The 19,445-nt window shown below is 36.7% G+C and overlaps 1 protein-coding gene across 5 annotated transcripts in view; it reads right to left on the bottom strand.

The window, feature by feature from the left end:
• Positions 1-838: 838 nt before the first annotated feature.
• The window catches only part of CAMSAP2 (calmodulin regulated spectrin associated protein family member 2), a 168,860-nt gene continuing 150,253 nt past the window's right edge, over positions 839-19,445 (bottom strand). For 3 of the 5 annotated variants that reach the window (XM_067538308.1, XM_067538310.1, XM_067538313.1), the window contains 8 exons: positions 19,202-19,271; positions 16,055-18,269; positions 13,916-14,052; positions 12,914-13,134; positions 11,738-11,837; positions 9,324-9,439; positions 6,236-6,354; positions 839-3,888 (listed from right to left, as the gene is read on the bottom strand). In XM_067538308.1, coding sequence (XP_067394409.1) covers positions 3,583-3,888; positions 6,236-6,354; positions 9,324-9,439; positions 11,738-11,837; positions 12,914-13,134; positions 13,916-14,052; positions 16,055-18,269; positions 19,202-19,271 — 3,284 coding nt within the window. In that variant the 3' untranslated portion in view covers positions 839-3,582. The remainder of the gene's footprint in view (positions 3,889-6,235; positions 6,355-9,323; positions 9,440-11,737; positions 11,838-12,913; positions 13,135-13,915; positions 14,053-16,054; positions 18,270-19,201; positions 19,272-19,445) is intronic. The other 2 variants (XM_067538309.1, XM_067538312.1) reach the window with 1 other exon arrangement.

Raw genomic sequence — 19,445 nt, 5'->3', positions numbered from 1 at the left:
AAATAACAAATAAAAAATGCGCCTACTTTAGAATTCATGTTTTCATGTATGAATGTTCTCTGAATTCTAAATAACAATAATTAAAATGTTCTTCCTTCAGTCATGAGGAATAACAATTGTTTTTAAATTCCTTTGTGAAATCCATTGACAGACTTCATCTCCTGGCAGCTAGTTAACAATTTTGTTGCCCGAATTTGCAGATACAGTGGTGAACAAAAATATCCCAGGCCGCATTTGTCTCTTCTACCGATTATTCCTTTGCATAAGAAGAATTTCTTGGGTTTGCACTCAGCAGGCTTTTTCCTCACTGTTCTTTTGAGGAAGTGGAGTTTGCTATCTTGCAGACTGAGTAGAAGCCTCAGGCCAATGAACCAGCATATCCCCTATAATTTTCTAGGGCCATCATGCAGAGGTGATTTTGCTCTTTTTTGTAAAGATCATGCTCCTTGACATATTTTTATAGTGCATATTTATAAAAACAGCTTTTGACAGACCAGAGATTAAATATAAATTCAAATTTAGACTGTAAAAGGTATATCATGAGCTGTGTGATTAAAATTGTAATTGTGTTGGATAGCAAGTTTCTAACTCCTTGTTACATGGTCAATCATGCTGAGTTCAACTGTGAACTTACTCTAGGAAGAAAAGATTAGGATAACAACCCTTTGCCTTCAAGAATGAAATGTAAATCCAATTCTTCAACAGCCTTCCTCTGATAATAGAATAATGAGTTATTGTTAAATAAAATAAATAGGGGATGAATATAAAATAGAAATCTGTATGTATTTTTCTAAAATTTTAAGGTGTTCAGCATGCTTTTTATAAATAGGTAAATTGATTAATCACACTTTCAGTTTATTTTTAAATACAATATGAGAGAGCACGAGAAAATGTATGTTTTTGGTGCCATGCTTTTATTTAACAAAAGAAAAAACTACACTGCACCACATAAGAAGCAATATGACAATATTTTACAGCACAGCATTTGAAAAAATATGGAAGCAATGATCCACATAAGTGGATAAGTAAGCACACAATACACTGTACATTTCTCAACAGTGCCCATTAAATCATAATTAAATAGCTGAATTTGGCTTTAAACAGCCAAACAGTAAAAACAAACAGTCATACTAAAATTTAAAATATGGGGTTTCAGTAGCAATGATAACTGTTAAAGTTTGAAATTTTGCTCTGGAAACTAAGATAAGTGTTTGGCAAATTCAGTCATAGCAACAATAATAATACCCCTGATGAAAGCACCAGTGTATTCTGAAAAAGATCAGTGATAAATGCTGGCCTTTATGAAAAGCTTTTTTCCTTTTTTTTAAAACGTGACCCCAACCAAACGTACACTTTAATTAGAAAATTTGCAGGCTTAAAAAGGAAAAAGCATCTGTCTTGTCTTTTCCTGTATTAAGTAACATTTTAGACTGCAAGCAACACACTTTTCAACTGCATTATTCACATTCTAACTTTAGACACTGAGCATTTTTTTTACCTGTAAATAAATATGAACATAATTCATTCAGTCATATTTTAAATGATTCAAAGAATCCCTCTGGCATGTATTTTAACTCACTTTGTTTAGATGAATGTGCAAGTCTTCAGTCAAATCATATGTCAGTTTTAGAAAGAAAAAGCCTCCCATGATAAACCTCCTTTATAAATGTATTCACCATATGTTTACTGCATTCAGCCGCACCCCACTCCGGCATTGACTTTTCTTGAACTAATTTTTACTATCCTCAAGTTCATGTAACAGTAGTTATAGGAGCTATCTAACAGGCAGAATGTGCAAACCTCTTTTCCCCCTATATTTAATATTTATATAATATATACACAATATGTATACACTGGAAATATAAGAGTTACATATCCTGGTCATATACATGCAAACAGTAGGAATCAGCTAACCACAAGTAATTTTGAGTCACATACATCTTAAACATGTATTTTAAAGGTTTTTTTTTGTTTTGTTTTTGTTTGTTTTTTTACAGTTTTAACAAATATACATAAATATAAGAACATAAATTAGAGTAAAATATTGACAGCATTTGAGAAAATGTTGATAAACAACCCAATGCATTGATGCCTAAGGCCTTATAATAATTAAAAAAGTACTGTTCTAAACTGTTTAAGGACATCTCATTCCTGTGAATCTTTTATATAAGTAAATGAGTACATCATAGTAGTGAGGCATTATTTCTCTCTAAGCAGTTCAATGAGAGAGGTGTACATAATTTCAATCTCTTCTTCCCCTGAAACAGAATGAACTACATAGTTTATAGCACAATACTGTTTTATGTTTACACAGTTGTCACAACACAAACAGAACAGGATCATAAATCATTCAAATCTTTTCCTGAGAATGAGTTCACCCCCCCTCCCACCAACTAGTCCTCTGGTACACATTGCCAAAAAAACCACAGATCTGGAGGATGTTTCAAGTTTGTAGTTTTTTCAGAACAGTGCTACACTGAAAATAATTATACAAAAGAAAAAAACACTAAACGTAATAGTGACTTACGTAAAATAATGAAACACTGTTACAAAATCAAAATGCAGCCCTTTGTAAATAATACTGAAATATGTTCCAATAGTTATTTTCAAAAATGTTTATATTTGTTATAAACATTGAAATGTCAGCTAGGTTCTTTGCAATACTTATTTTGAATGGATAAAAAATTCTCAAAATGTCACCTATCAGAGTATGTTAAAAAAGTGATTTACTTTTTAAAAAGCTTGACAGACTGAAACATACATAAGATGTCTATCCACAGCAAAATTTGTTTAAGGCTGAGATGGATAGAATTAAGGTGAAAAGAACAGATTTAATTAGTGAATTCTGTCACTTTAGAATATTTTAGTTGCTAAACAACAATTTAATCTGAAGGAAACCTCCCTTTAAGCAGCTCAAAAATTTCCCCTAATATTTAATTAAAAAAAAAAAAAATCAGACAAACCAGTATTACAAAGTTGAAATGGAACTAGAAATAGTCAACAGGATGTTGAGAGATTTTGATGTCATTAGAACATACAAAGGTCTTGCAGAACAAAACCTAGATGTCTTAGAATAACCATAGAGTATACTGGATCTCATAACAGGCCACTTTTTTTTTTTTTTGTATTCAGGATGGGATTCATTAAGGAAAGTTCAGTGACTTTGAAAATAATATTAGAAAAAAACAGCAAGAAAATTAAAGTTCAAGACAAGCATAAACACAAAAGCATAAGGCAACAAATGTAAAAAATGTAATTTCAGTCATTACAGATGAACAACATTTAGTGCTTCAGTGTATCTAATCAAAATATAGAGCAAATGTACTCTATAAATGTATTAGCACATACAAATCACACGTGAATCAAACATTTCCATTATCACTTGTAGTTGTATCCCCTAAGTGACAATCTTCTGTACTCCTAAATACTGTGTTTACATTCCAGTTGTGCATGATAAAAGAGCTTGTGACCAGTTTCAAGTTCTACAAGTCTTGTTGGCAACTAGAAACCTATTTTCTATAGGCAATAAAGATGAAGTGCAAGTTTAGCACAATTGTCTGAAGCAAATATTTTCTCCATCTACTATGCCTTGGTAGGTATGAGTTTTTTAGGAGTTACTGGTCTCTTGGTCTGCCACAAATGGCTGTGAATGGTAATTGCATCAACACTGGCAGACATAGTTTTAGCAGGTATGTGGCTAAACTGCTTCCTGTCAGAGTTGTATTTATATAGCCCCTCTATCATTTTCTTTGTGATTGATTTGGGGCCTATCCCAGTCAGTTTATTGATTTCTTCGGTGTCAGGGCAGTATGTATACAAAGATCTGAACTGGCAGCCTGAATCCCGGAATAGGATTAAGAAGTTATTGGCATCAGATTTCTCCATTTCCTTTAAAAGAAAAAGAAAAAAAGTGTTCACAATGTGAAATTTACATTACATTTAGGAAACCCACAACTCAAAGTTGTACGGGTTTTTATTTTAAACTCACATATACAACTTGAACCGTAGTTCAGCCTAACACTTTCCATTATAAGACCCTGTTTTCAGTTAATTACAGTTTTGCCAAACTTCTTCTATTAGGATTGAAGTTTTGCATGCTGGATGTCTGCCTCAGGAAGAATTCTTACTTATTTTCTTTAAAATAAAAAAAAAATCAAGCTATAACTGCTCAGTTATTCCTAAGAAGCTGGTAAGGGAAAAATATATTTTTTTTGCCCAGGTTAAAAATTATAACAACTATTTAATTGAGAAGCTCTAGAACCTCCATGCTTTGGGGCAAGGGTTTGCGATTTGCAAGGGAGGTTGCCTTAGGCCTTGTCTAAACTACAAAGATAAGCTGACTTATGTTAGGTCAACTTACAGCCACTGCATTAATTACTTGGGTGTCCTTGGGTCAGTGGAGAATATCCTCACCAGAAGCACTTCTACCGACCTAAGAGGAGCAGTGAAGGGGGCTGAGAGCTGGTCTCTCAGCTCCGCTGGCAGCTCCCTGCTGGGAGCCCAGCTGTCCCACAGGCTCCCAGCAGGCTGCTTCTCCCCCCACTCCCTGTTCTCCATTGGGAGCTGGGGGAAGCCACCCAGAGCTTCTCCTCTCCCCGTTCCCCACCAGGAGTCAGGAGAAGCCACCCAGGGCTTCTCCCCTCCCCGTTACCTGTCAGGAGCCGGGTGAAGCAGCTTGGGGCTTCTCACCCTGCTCTCCACTGGGAGTCAGGAAGCCATGTCAATTTCACAGCTGAGAGTCTGCTCCAGTTCTTGGCAGGGAGCAGAGAAGCCTCCCGCGCTTCTCACCCTGCTCCCAGTTGGGAGTGGGGATCATCTGGGCTCTAGCTGCCCAGCTTTCTTGTCTAGTTCAGGGCTGCACTGAAGCTGTGAAATTGACAGGAATGACAGTTGAAAGCCAACAGCCAATGTAAGAAACACAGTGTCTACACTGACACTTCATCACCCTATCTACACCAACATAAGCCCTACGCCTCTTGTTGAGGTGGTTTTATTATGTCGGGATATCAGGACAGCTTCATCGGTGGGAGGAGCATTTCAGTGTGTACACCTCCACTGTTTTGTCAACAAAAGCTGACTTTTGTCAACAAAACTGTAGTGTAGACCTTCCCTTAGTGTTAAAAATGTGCTTTTTGCCATTCCCTGAAAATCCACAGAAATTTGGCCAGTGTATAAGTTTCTGAACATGTTAGCACATATTCAGTAAAGGCTTGTTAGAGGCTGTAAGCAATATGTTCTAAAGATCCCAGTTGCACAGAGCATGCTCCATCCTGAAATACCTCCCTATGTGCTAACTAGACTGACCATGCACAATCCTCAACAAGTGACTGAGCCTGCTCCATTCTAGGGCTGCAGGAGCTGAATATGATCTTCTCTTCAATTGCTCCTTCAGGCTGCTGGGAGCTGTTATGGTGCCAGGCACCAGAACTGAAAGCAGAGAGACCGTTTTTTCCTGTGCTCTTGAAGCCCCCACTGCTTTCACCCAGATAGTATGGAAAAGAAGGATGCATTCTGGCATTAGTACAACTGGGTGAGGAGTAGAGGGAAGGGACAGGGGCAGAAGACCTATACCTTCTAGAGCACACATCCCTCCAGAATCTGGAACTGAACCCAGGACTCTTAAGTCTTGATCTTGCTCTGGTCTCAGCAAATAGCTGTGAACCCACTGGCAAAGTATGTGTCTCATACATTTCTGGTAGCTAGTGTTCATTGAGGATAACAGTTTACTATTACTATCAGTTACTCCATTAGCCTAAATGGTAGAGATCTAAAGATCCCAACTCTGCTTCATACCCATGCAGGTTCCATAAAATGGAATTGTTTTTTTCAGTTTGTTTTTAAAAAAAAATTAGAAAATAATATTTAAAAAACCCTCAAAACCTGTTAAAAGAATGTTAGGGTTGCTTAATCAAGCATTTAAAAAATAGCAGAGGCCAGAATTAAGATTGCCTGTGCATATAATTAATTCAGCCTCTTTCAGTATATGTATTATGATACTCTTTAATTACATGATCACATACGATTGTTTCCATAATACCTCTTGATCTTTTGATCCTTCACTCACAGAGGGGACAGGCTAGGTATCACTGAGTCTATGCTAGTCATCGACAAAGAATTTACATAGCCTTGGGAGGAAGATTCCTATCCACTCTTCCCTCCACTCTGGCACGTCTCCCTAGTGTCCAAATAAGGCTGAATTTGATCCTTTTCTTTATCATAGGTAAAATATCCTTACCTCCAATATTTTTTTCTTCTGACCTTCATTTACTTTTCCAGCCAAGCAACAATGAGCCAGAGCATTCTGAATAATATGCTTATTGGATTTTGCACTGGGTTCCTTGTAAAGTTTTGGGCCTATGAAACAGAATTGACAAATGAACTATGTGATTCAATAAGCAACACAGAAATCAGTCTTGAACACTAAGAAACACTTTTTCCATTTATCATTTTTATATGTAACAATACAATGCTAGCACCCACAAAGGAACTAAGTAGAGATCAGTCATGTTACACACATACATGGATTGACTGCTATTCTTCTGTTACTGTATCACAGGATTATATGTGAATATGATGTTGTACAACTGTGAAAACTGAAAAAAAGATTGTTTTAAATATTACTAGATTTACTCAACAGTATATCTTCAGCATTAGAGCATCATTACAGGACACTTTAGGGAACTGTCTTGAATATGCCTCATGAAAACGGTTCACATGATAATCTACTGCGGCAAAGGAGGCCTGTTCTTCCCCTCCGCAGATCCTGCGCTCTTTTCAGCTACACTGGTGGTGTGGCTGGGGGGAGGGGGGATATGATGGGGAGGGGCCCGGTCCCGCCCTCTATCCCAGGCCCCAACCCAGGTATCCTGCGAGGAGTAGCCTCAAACCCGTTAGTCCATGAGAGCTACTACTTTCCCTTGGTTGTCTGTCCTTGGCCCCACTGCTCGCGGTCTGCTTCCTGGACGTGGGGCAAGGGTTCTTCTGCCTTCATCATCTTGGGTCTCTCTGTCCCTGTGATCCTTCTCTGCTTGGGTGAGGTCACCCCACCTCAACTCCTTTGCTCAGTTGTCTGAGTGGCCGGGTCCTCTTTCAGGCCTCTGTGCCTACGGCCCTCGGCCTTGCCCGGATGGGCTTCTCCTTAACTCCCGTACCTTTGATGTTGTGGCAGCAAAAGCAATAGTTCTAAGCTCTGTAGCTGCACCGCTCCGCTTCGCTCCTCTTCTCAACTCCCTTTCAGCTGCCCCATCTGCCTGACACGGAGGCTTTTAACTGCTGGGGCAAGCTCCTTAATTGACCTCAGGTGGCCTAATTGATATGGAATAACCCTGGCTGAATCACACAGAGAACAAGGATTTGTTGATCCTGGAGCTAATATATATACCTTCCAATACTCTCCTATAGCCATCAGGTCTCGCCCTGTCACACTATTAATGATGAAATACTTTATATTTAAAAAAAAAAAAATCTTCAACCAACTAGGAGGAGTAGTTTCATTTCTTCCTCTGCCCCTACGTTTCAAGCATGAGTCACACAACACTGAGTTGCTGCAGTGTTTAGAGTAAATGGACTCCTGCCTTCTGGGATTGGAGGTCTCGTGGAATCCCAACTGTCATTTGACCACAATGGGCTTGCTGTTGATTCTGACGGGTCATTCAAGGCTCCCTGAAGGGCTTGTTCTATCAGGAATGACTAGAAACGGTCTCTGCTTTGGTTTCTGAGAGGTGTGCAGTATAGGGTTGTAAGCTGTAGAGAGGTTAATAGTATACCCCTCTTACTGACTCTAATTGGTGACCCAGTCATGTGGAAAAGCCATACATTGGAAGAAAATATTACTGCAGAAGTTTAACCAAAGTTAAGTTTAAGCCTTCCCCCCCAGATGAAAAATGTATCAAGTATATTTTTGTATAAACTGTTTTTTGGGTTGGGGATGTACCCTATTGGCATCAAACCAACATGTGAAGAACCAGAAGCCCTTTAGAAGACGTTTGGTTATTCACTCTTACAATAATTTTGAGAGATTAAGTCAATGGAGAATAGACTCAGCAACCTATCTTCCTGTTTGTGTCAAGACACTTTGAAAGGAGGCATAGTTATGAATACTAATAAAAGGGAACATAATCTTAAAGGCCTCCAATGATTTAAAGTCAAGATTAACTCTCATTGTCTCAGATTAACTAACTGACTGTTTGGAGGGAAGAAGAGAATCAATGGAAAAAGATGCAAGAAATCTGATTTATAAACCAAAGCGTATTCAAAATTTGGTGGAAAAAGACTCTGATTGAGTTCCTTAAAAAAAGCATACTGCATTTAGAAACAAAGTCTGAAAAGTTAAAAAAAACAAAAAAATAGGCAACTGGCCTTGTTGAGAGAACTAGAGGAGTGTTAGTACCTGTAGTAGACTTAATCCTGAGGAGATGCGAGGAAGTGATTAAATTGGTTGCAAGTGCTCTCAAAGATAGATAAAGTACCATGCAGTATCCAGATTGTAAATTTGGCCTCTTCTATAGATTATTTTCAGAACATCAAATTTCCCAGCATAGCTAGAGCTGCATAACCTCGTCAAAATTAGCCTCCCTAAAACCTTGTTTATCTACAATACTTGATGATACTTCAAAGCTATTCCATGCCAGACTGTGTGATATTACATGGACAAAAATACAGATATATTATTATAATGATCCAAAACATTTTGAAATATCACATACTACACACATGGAAAAAGATAAAGATGATGTTACTATTGTTAGACTCATAAGGCACTGAAATATTAGAAGTAAGGCTGTAGAGAGTTTTTAATAAGTCTTCAGTTTTTAAAGAAGGGTCTGTTTTGAAACAAGATGTAAGCTGTGGTGTATGGTTGGCTTAAAAACAATTCAATTATTTTATATTTAAATTTATTTTACTGAATAGATTTTTTTTTCTCTTATGGCAATTATATTTTATTTGAATCTTTTGGTTCCAGACTGATCCCATATTTTCTACACTCTATTTCCTCCCCTTACTATAGAAATGATTTTAATAGGATTACTCACATGCATAAAGTTACTTGTGTGATTGTTTGAAGGATTTGGCCTAAATTTGTAGTTTAGTCTGTTTGTTTAATATACCACTGTATCAATATTTTTTATTTTATATTTTAAATTACACCATTTTAGAAGGGTTAGACATTTGTTTCTTTATATATATTATAGGAGACTAATTACAAATCTCTAAAGAGTCCTCAGTCATGTTGTAGGAATAGCAAATAAAGGAGAACCAAAACTCCCCATACACAGACCCTTCTTATACCCAACCATTTCCCTAAGAAAATTACTGATACTGACCTGTGTATTCTGTAGCAGAGGCCACTGAAGAAGTCGTAGATGCATTTTCCCAATCTTTTTCCCCATTGCGACTACCACAACGACTTGGAGATAAGAATCCTTCCACAGACTCAGACCTAAAAAATGTACAAAAACATGCTTTCCTTTCAGAACTGAGTAGAATATATCTATGAAAAAGTCCACTTATTTTCAGCAGAGTGGTCTTTTAACATCAAAAGAAAACATAGCATATATTACTATGATAGAAAACAGCTGGATATAAAATATAGATTAGAAGCCAAAAGCCATAATACTACCAGAAAAATTAGAGGAGCAACTCTTTAAATTTATCCTCTGATGCATGTATTATTCCAAGAAGGTATTACTAAGAGTAATAGTACTGTATAATGAAATTGTAGGCTGTATATCAAAGAAAAAGTCCTAACGAAGTCTATTAGACTGTAGAGTAGTCTTACTGAATGTTGCCTGAATCATTTAAAACTACACTGAACAAAATATTGGAAAATTTTCTATAGGGAGAAAACTTGGTCTTGACAGGATGGTTAACTGGAAGTAAAAGGTTTGTTTTCCCATTTCTATTGATGATGGCATTATTACAGCAGCTGCAGTAAGAATTGCTATAATTAAGGTTGCAAAACCGTTTCCATTATAACCTTCACAAACATTAACCTTTGGGGCTGAAATAATCAATGCTTTGTCTCCTTCAAATCAAGGGCGTCATTTGTTATGACAAGGAGGAGAGCTTCCCCCCTTGACCTTTGTTTGCCCCCCATGATTTTTCATAGGCTACAGGTCTTCCACTTTTTGCCCTCTCCCCAGACTTTGCAGGATATAATACATTCACATATAATGTTCTATATGCTGATACAACCTTGCCATCTCCCTCATTCCCCCTTGAATTTTTCTGAAATGACAACCCTGCTCCAAATGTGAATAGTGTGTTTTCGTGTGTGAAAAGTGTGAGCAAAATCCCTACAGCTATATTTTTCTGTTAAATTCTAAATTTCTTTGAACAGGACTACTGAAAAAATTGGTCAAGTTTGAAACTTGGCATGGATGTAGTCCTGACTGACAGAAAGGCCTTGTTTGGTTGGAGAAATTAAGAATAAAAGTGATTTTAAAAACATTTTCTGAGCACGCTCAATTGACATCTGGTAAAATCTTAGCCGCTAATAAAGCTTCATTTCACTTGTCATGTCACTATATATTCACTTTACTCAGTCTGTGCATGAGGGAGATTGCATATCTTGTTGAAATTCACACAGTACAATTCTTCAAAGAATCCGCTCCCCCCATGACCTCTTTGATATGAGAAAAAAGGAGAAAATTATGGCAATTCCCCCTTCCTTACTTCAGACAAAAAATATCAAGGATCCTGCAAATTCCGTGGCTCTCAATTCTGGATGCCTCTGGATTCTACAACATTCTCAAAACTCATTTTTACTTCAGTGCAGCACATCTGCACCAAGATTTTGCACAAGTACAGGTACAGCCACGCGGCTAACCTGGTGTAAAATAAACCCATTGTAGACAATGTTTTATTTTTTTCTGTAGAATAGCTACATATAGTTTCAGTACATCTCCTCTCAAATAAAACTGATAGTTTCAAGAGATGCCAAGAACACAATACATTTAATTAAAAGAATTTATGCATTTCTATTAGAAGCAATGAGCCAATGCTCAAAGCATGACAAAAAATGAGGCAGTAGCTCATTAAAGCTACAGGGTTGGTCATAGTTGAGAAGTAAAGCATAGTGACAGTAATACAGGATAAAGTTAAGTCTGATCTGAGCCTCAGAATAACTATCTTTTCCTTTTTTCTTCTCTCTTCTCTTCTTGAATATAATTGTATGAACTTTTATTTATTTAAAACAATCTTTCATTGTATCATTTTCAAGTGAAAATACCACAGTTTTTTAACTCATAAATTCTGGTATTTAGCCTAGACTGCTGAAAAAAAATGTCAGTTAAGTTCTGGTGAGCTTCTGACTACTTTTGTGCAGCTACTAAGAAAAAAGCAAACAAACAAAACAAAAGCCAAAACAACCCTAGCAAATTGGCAGAAAAGTACTATGACATATAAGGCATAGGAGCTGACAGCATATGAACAAAAAATCTACAGGTTGAGGCCAAAGCTCAAGCAGGTGAATTAAAGAGATAGCACTGATAGCACGTCTATGGGATTTTTCTTTTGCACTCATTCAACAGCTGCCCAACCAGCTTAATCAACAGCACTTGGGAAAATTAACGCACATGGCTCAGTTCTTTATCAGCCAACAACAGTGTGAGGGATCAGTGTCTCAGATCAGGAAAGTTGTCAGAATACAAAATATACAACTTGGGCACTCTGGGATGCCAGATTTCTGAAGACAAATACCAATTTATGTTAAACAAACGTGTTTTTACAGCTTTACCTTGGCGTTCTCTTGCCTGACTGCACGCTGTCATTGTCTCCGGTGTTCAGTGATGCCAATGAAAGACTAGATACTGAAAAAACACGATAAAGTTGTGAACCTGGATAAAAACAAAGTTAAAGTTTATGAAAATGCAGGCAAATAGCAAAGAGTCTGTTCATTAGATACAACACCAGCATAGGAAAATTGATAAATGTTCTTATTCCTATATACAGTATGCCTGCATGCATATGTAACACAGTTTTTCCATGTATTTACAGACACAATACCAGTGAAACTATTATTTGAGTCTGGGCTCAAGCATTAATGTGAAATGTAGCACTAAATCATTGGCACTAGATGATTAAAGTTAAGCAAAACCAGTAAAACCGGTCTAGTTACCGTGGAATTAATTTCCCATTATAAACTAGAATTTTGAATGGATTATCATGGAGCATTTTAAATTGCATTGAAATGAGGTGGAGGGTAAAAACCAGGCTTGACACAGCACACATGGCACGATAACGAAGAATATGGGGACTTTACTGCTAAAATCACAAATAAGGACATTACATACTTTCCTCTAACTGTAAATTATTAATACTTTCTTTGAAATCATTATTCTAAATTATTAAATAATGAATGGCATGGTACACTTTTCCATAGGACTATTCTTACCGGGATCACAAGTACACATGCACTAAGTCAGGCAAGTGGGTGAAGCAGTCATAATAAAAAACACCAGAACATAAAGGTAACTTTTTCAGATGTACTTTAGTTTTTGTCTATGAAGAAGCAGCATATTAAGGACTCTTACCTTATAGTCACCATTTTATTTATTAATCTCACGTCTCCCAAATGTTCTACTCATTCTTAGCTCTACAGGTACAAGGTTAGCAGCTGGAAAGAATACATGAGTGTGCACAAAATCATGCCAGACATTAGTGCTTTTGCTGGTGTTCATATAGCAAACCTTTGTGTTTGTTTTTATATGCATGCATGCATAACAGATCAGCAACATTTGTCATCTTTAACCTCCATTTGTAAATTCTACTTTTTCCAATTCAGTCACATGCAGCTTCAAAAATTGTCATCAGTTTAGCGTGAGAGGCTAATCAATGCTCATTTTGGTTAGTATCACAATTCAAGCTGGTGTTTTAGCATGAACAGACTCTTTTTCTACATTGGTATTTGTACCTGGTGGACCTTTAACTGGAGTTTTGGGTGATTCAATATGATCTCTATGAATAGATTTTGGACGTGGCTTTTTTTGTTTGGATGAGTGTGGGCGTGGCTTTATTACAGTATCCATTTCTTCCATGAGCTTCAGCTGTTTCCGTCTCATATATTCTTGCTTAATAAATTCTCTACGTGCTTTTTCATCTTCTTTCTTTTGACGTTCTTCCTCTGTCTTGCGCCTAAGAAATCATGAAATAAAATTTTAGTAGAAATCTTTTCTTTGCAAAGATTAGCAGTTGTAACCACCATAATACTAGTGATAGAGAAAAAGTGGCTATTAAATTTCTAGAATTTTCCATTTCTCATATACAAGTAAGATTAATTGGTCTATCCACAGTTTTCAAGCAGTTTAAAAACTTAACACACTTGAATGTTATTATTGGAAAAAAATTAGGACCATGCTTCAGATTGTCAAATATTTGGATTTAATTGCTTTTAAAAAGTTTTCCATTTATCTATTGAGAGCTTATCTTTCTTTTCACCATAGATTTTGGACATGTTTTTATTTTATCAGGGGAACCGGAAGATTTAAGTCCAGATCTTCAGCTAGTATAAATTTGCCAGTTTTCACCAGCTGAGGATCTAAACCTCTCACTCAAATTTAAATATAAATAATGGAATTTAAAAGGTTATCTGCTTCTATACTATAGCTCAAACGCTATCTTCAAGTATGTATGAAAAATTATTCTTTAATTCAAGTGGAATCGTGAACAGATACGACAGAATATATTCTTAATCTTTAACTCACTTTGCCAATACCAGAACTCCCTGAAATCAATTTAGCTAAAAGATTTAAATTAAAGTATTGGGCTCACAATGGGAAAAGGATTTGTTGTGGAAAACAAAGAAGGGTGGCCTCATTGCATTATGATTACAATTTTTGTAATCTTAGCCATAGCAAAGATTCTCATATATATTATTATTGCTCATTTTGCAATCAGCATATGCAATTAGCTTTACCTTGTCTCTTCCTTCTTATGTTCTATTTCTGCTTCCAGCTGCTGCTTTCGAAGTAGAGTCTCTCTTTCCCTTCTCAATCGTTTCTCCAATAATGCTGCCCGTTTCACTGCCATATCATTTTCTGCCTTTTGATCATCCTAGTAGCAACAGTATTTAGGAAGAAATATATCACGGGATTTTAAGATATTTTGATTCTGGTTATTTTTATGATGTATTGATGTCCTAGGAACTTCTTTTATCATATTTCAAATGCCCCGGCTTTTCAGTTCATCAATGTGAGAGTGGCTGTCTACTCAAAATTCACTGTTTGAAAGCTGCTCTGAGGTTTGCAATGTAAGCAAAGATGGTCAACAGGCAGAGATGAGTTAGCAGACAGAATGCAGATGAGGAAGACAAAGGCATAAAATAAGGCTTGAGTCCTGAAAACGTGCCTGTTTTAACTATGACTGAGTAGTCTCACTGAACTCAAGGGCCTGGCTCCAAGGCCCTTGGAGTCTTTTCATAAATTTCAATGGGTTGTGAATCAGACCCTTAACATCTACCTGTTTGCAGGATTGTGGTCCAACTGATTTATTCCATAGTTACAAAAATCTAAACATTTGCATACCATGAAAAGGAAAGTATGACTTTTTCTGATATATTACAGGGATTTTAAATTTGTTAAAGTCCATCTCACTTTATTTCCTGCAGTTACAGAAGTTAGCTTTCTTTGATTTTTGTTTTAACTTAACAATTTGCCAGAACAGAACTTCATCAAAGATGATACTGAAGTTAGACAATGCATACAGTTAAGATGTTACAGTTTTAGACCACACAGATCCAACAGCACAAACCCCAGCATACTTTCAGAGTCCCATTAGATTCAGTGAGACTCCACATGATGTCATGTGTCTATATTAGCGGACCTCAGTGTGGGATTGGGGCCTTACATTGCACTCTACACACTCAGACTCTAAAAAACAAAAACAAAAAACAAGCCCCCCCCCAAACTCCAAAAAAACAAAGAAACAGAACAGGATTTGTAATGGGAAACATTTTAAAGCATGTGCAACAAATTGCTACTCATCAGATGGACGCAAATAATTCTAATTTCTTTCCAAATGGTGGATTCAGGGAATATTAAAACAGAAGATGCTAAGATTTGCCATTATTACTCTAAGTTAGCTTGTCTAGTTGTACTTCGGCAGTAACAAGGCACTATCATATGAAACTCAAGGGGTTCAGCAATGAATTTAGGAGTTTCATTTTCAGGTAACTGTAGGTTGTGCATGTGGAGATGATGACAGTTTTCCATGATGAGCATTTGACTATGCAGTAGGTAAAAACAACCTTTGCTGGTCAATTCAGTATCTTTCGTTAGCACCATGGATTAGTTTCCAGAGAGAGTTAGGGCATGCATATCATGGATGAAGCAGTTTCAGCAATGAATGAAAAAGGGAATAAAATATGCTAAAAATGTGTTCATGAGCCATGGGAGGTCAGTCTCAATTCAGTATCACTTTAAAAAGGACATATGGTATTCAAACAGTGCAATGCAAGATTTTGTGCACTCCAAGAAAAATTTTGTAGCCTGCATTCAAACCAGTAGTGGCTTCCAGCCATCAAACTGCCTTTTTAAAATGCACGTTTTGATTAAGAGAGTCTGCATACACAAAAGCGTCTTAGTATACAATAAGTTCATTTTTAAATTATACATAAAACGTGACACTTTTAAAATATGCAGAGTATTCTAAGGACAAGAAATTTCCAAAATCTTATTTAAATGTTTGTCAGGAGGTAAAAGACAGGAAAGAAACTTATTTAAGTGTGGGCACTAAAGATTGTGTTAAAAGACAAAAAGCATGCCTATATTTTCAATGCTTCTTCCTTAACTCACCCCCGGCCTCCCTCCCCCAATTCCCAAACACCCTTTAAACTATATGAATGGAAAGAGGTGATTGGCAGAATTTGACAGCCCCTGTGATCCCAAATCAACCAGGAGTTACAATGGCTGAGACACACTTTTAATCACTATATGCTGTTGGCCTCAGTTGAAAGTTGTTATTGAAAAGTCATCTATGAAATAAAAGGAAAATGAAAAGGTACTTTGAAAAAGTAAAGTGTATCCAATAGACTCATGCATCGTTTTAGTTCACCTACCTTAAAAAAGAATCCACAACATACTTTTTGGTCATCCTCGTATTGTTCTCTATCACTCTCACCTTCATATTTCTCAATAGACACTTCAGCCTTTTCTGGGGGTTTCAAATCTGAGAGGGAAACTTCAATTAGGTTAGCCGTTTTGGAAAGTGGTGTTGGCAAAATGGTCTGACTTAGCTGATCTTCATTTGGAGTGAGGCAGACAGTTTCTGTGATGGGCTGAGATAATACTTCAGAAACCTTAGATTCAAAAGGCTTGATCTCCTTTTCCTTCACTTTTTGTTCACACTGTTCCAAAGTCCCTTTTTGATGTTGTTCTTTTGCTACATCCTCTGTAGGTTTGACTTCTTTCAAAAGAGTTCTTTTTAATTGAGGTTCAGATATACGTTCTCCATCATCTCCAAAACAAACAAATGATCTAGTCTGAATGGGAACCTGACTTGGAGAAAATCTTCTCAAACGAGGAAGACTATCCACAGACCGTGGAGCAGTCAAGGTGCGATTTAAAGGTATTATTTTCAGTTCATTTGGCCTAGGAGTCCTTTGCATTTTAACAGGGAAAGAGGCATTCTTCTTATTAGAAGACTGTGGCGATTGATGACTAGGGCGAGGAGCTTCCAAAGCAAATGATGCAATGGGAGATGATAGTCCTGTTTGCCGCAATGAAGATTTAAGTTCCCGGATTTGTTTCTGAGGTGAAGGCTGAGGAGGTGAAATAACCCAGGCCTGTTGCTCCCTCATTTGCATCAACATCTCTTGCTGAAGGGATAGGCGTTGCATTTCCTGCTGGAGGAAATGTAAAGAAGCATTTAGCTTTTCAATAGATTTTGTATATTCTAAAATATCCCCTTCATTTAAGGTTTCTTCTGAGGGGCTTACCAAGGTCCATTGCTTTTCAGTATCCATAGACATGTTATGGGACTTTAACCACTTGGCCTGAGAATTTTCAGTACTTTCCTTTATTACCTCTGCAGTCTTATTAATTTGTTCAGCTGGTTTTTGTGTGTCTTTTTCTTTCAGTCTATTACTATCAGTGAATACTTTTTCATCTTCAGCTCCAGCTGCCTCTTCTCTAAGAGGTGATATTCCATCACCTTTCTTTTTCACTACATTAAGAAATGCTGTCCTTCCCATTTTCTGCCTCTGCTTAGTAAAAGCAGCTTCCACTTTTTTCTTCTGTGCTTCAATGGCTCGCCTCTTTTCCTCCAGCTTCATCCTAAGATGGACCATTTCTGAAGCAAGTAACTGTGTAGTGTCTCTTCCTTGAGGGAGAGGTGTTTCCTCAGGTATTTGAGCCCAAGCAATAACATGAGGAATATTCAACTCAGAGCCTTCTGGGGTAGTTTTCTGAGAACTGCTTCCACTGCTTCTACTATCTGTGTGATTCAGTTTCCTGAATTTCTGTTCTGCAAAGCTGGTCATTTTAACTCCTGAGCTTGATGAAGCACTGCTGCCAGCTTGTGATTTGGTACTTATTGAGCTTGGACAGGGACTTAATAGCTCTCTGTGGTTGCTAGCTCGTACATCATAATCCTGAAGACATTTAGGTGGTTCTTCCATGTCAGAGTCCATGCTTACAGTATAATCTCTCAAAGAAGAATCCTCATCCATAGTTTCTGGAATATCTTCTGAAGGAACATGTATTCCCGTGTCCACTTCAGTATTGTCTGTCACAGGACTTAGGGCAACTTTTGTGTCTGTAATGATATCAGGATTAGGCTGACTTAGTTTAATATTTGAATTCAAGATGCTAATTTCCTGGTTATGAAGAAAGAACCCATTTGTAATTTGGTCTGGTTGGATAACACTGGGAGATTTTTCAGTATCATGAATTATCTGCAAAGCCTCTTCTATGCTTGGAGTCTCAATCTGATTCCCAAAATCATCCATAACGGTCCTGTTTTGCAGAGCTCCATTTGGAAGCTTGTATTGGCGATTTTCATTGGCATTTCTTTCATTTGTGTTAAAAGATGCACAGGCCTTTGGGTCATTATGAGATACTATGTCCTTTTCTTCTTCAATGTCTTCAGTTTCCTCTTCTCCATTTACTGGCTTGAAGGACAGGTTTTTCCTAATGTGTTTGGGCATGCGGTTGATATTTAGCATAAGGCCTTCATTACTAACAGATCTAGTAATTCCTCTGTTTGGAGTAGATATCTGAATGCTGTTTTCGTTATCAAAAGAGATGTCAAATGAAACTCCATGTGTCGAAGATCTAAATGGGATTAAAATTAAGAAAGCTCTTCAACAACTCATATTTAATACAATAAACATACATACAATAAGGTAAAAATTATTCTAAAATGTAGTGCTTTGTGTGTACTAATTAGATGATTCGCTTCATTTGCTAGCATTACAAAAATACAAAATTAAATAGAAGATAACATCTTATTCAGTCTCATTCTTTTATTGTTTATTCTAATTGCTTGTGTTTAAATTATAATCACATGTATGCTTGTATTTTCATTTTGGGTAACTTCAGAGAAAAAAATTATATTACTGCCAATCTGTAAGAAACTTAAGAAATTTTAGGAAAATAAGACTGGTTATAATGGATCCATCTAATTCAGCATCCATCCTTTCTGACAGCAGCCAGTACCAGATTCATCAGAGGAAGGTACAAGAAGCCATATAGTGAACAATTGCTGAAAAAATTGTCAGAAGGGGAGTTTATTCTAACTCATAAGAGTCTGGCTTATACCTCCAACATAAGAGTTTATATCCCCTGTATTTTTTAAAAAATCTTTTCACATGAACCTGTTCTCATTATCCACAGAAAAGTACCTTTTTTGAATCCTACTCAGCTCCCGACCTCAGTGACTTCTATTGGCACTTCAAGTGTGTTGTGTGCAGACAAATATATGTAATACCATCAGTCCTAGCATGGAATACTAGCATTGAGCACACCAATGTTAACCGTTCATCAGATTGAAAAATTGACCAATTATTCCTACTTTTTGTTTTCTATCAGTTAGTTTCTAATCCATGATATTGCTTTACCTTTTACTCTGTGACAACTTGGTTTACTTAAAAGCCTCATGTCAAAGTCTTTTTGAAAGTCCTAATTATGTTAAATATAGTTCAATATTGTTTAGTGGCTGATCCATAGTTACGTCTTGAAACAGCTTCTATGAAATGATGACTTACCTTTTCTCTTTGGGCCAAGTCCCTACATATCCATCCACATAAGACATAGATGTGGACCTTCTAATGACTCCTAATTGGAATTAAAATAGAATACACTGTAACTAAGTTACTACTTATAGAAATACTTGGAAAAATCATTTTAAAATAATCAAGTTAGTTTAGCAAACCAGTTGCTTTCATGGTTTAAATTATTTCAATTGTAAATTATCAAATGTTTGGATTCTTTTGTTTTTATGTGAAATGA

This window comes from Emydura macquarii, unplaced genomic scaffold (assembly GCF_026122565.2).
Source record: "Emydura macquarii macquarii isolate MOO-44397 ecotype Brisbane River unplaced genomic scaffold, CSIRO-AGI_Emac_v2 contig_480, whole genome shotgun sequence".
In the NCBI taxonomy this organism is placed as follows: domain Eukaryota; kingdom Metazoa; phylum Chordata; order Testudines; family Chelidae; genus Emydura; species Emydura macquarii.
Note: the sequence above shows the minus strand (reverse complement) of the source record. Positions and strands in the feature narration are given on the sequence as shown.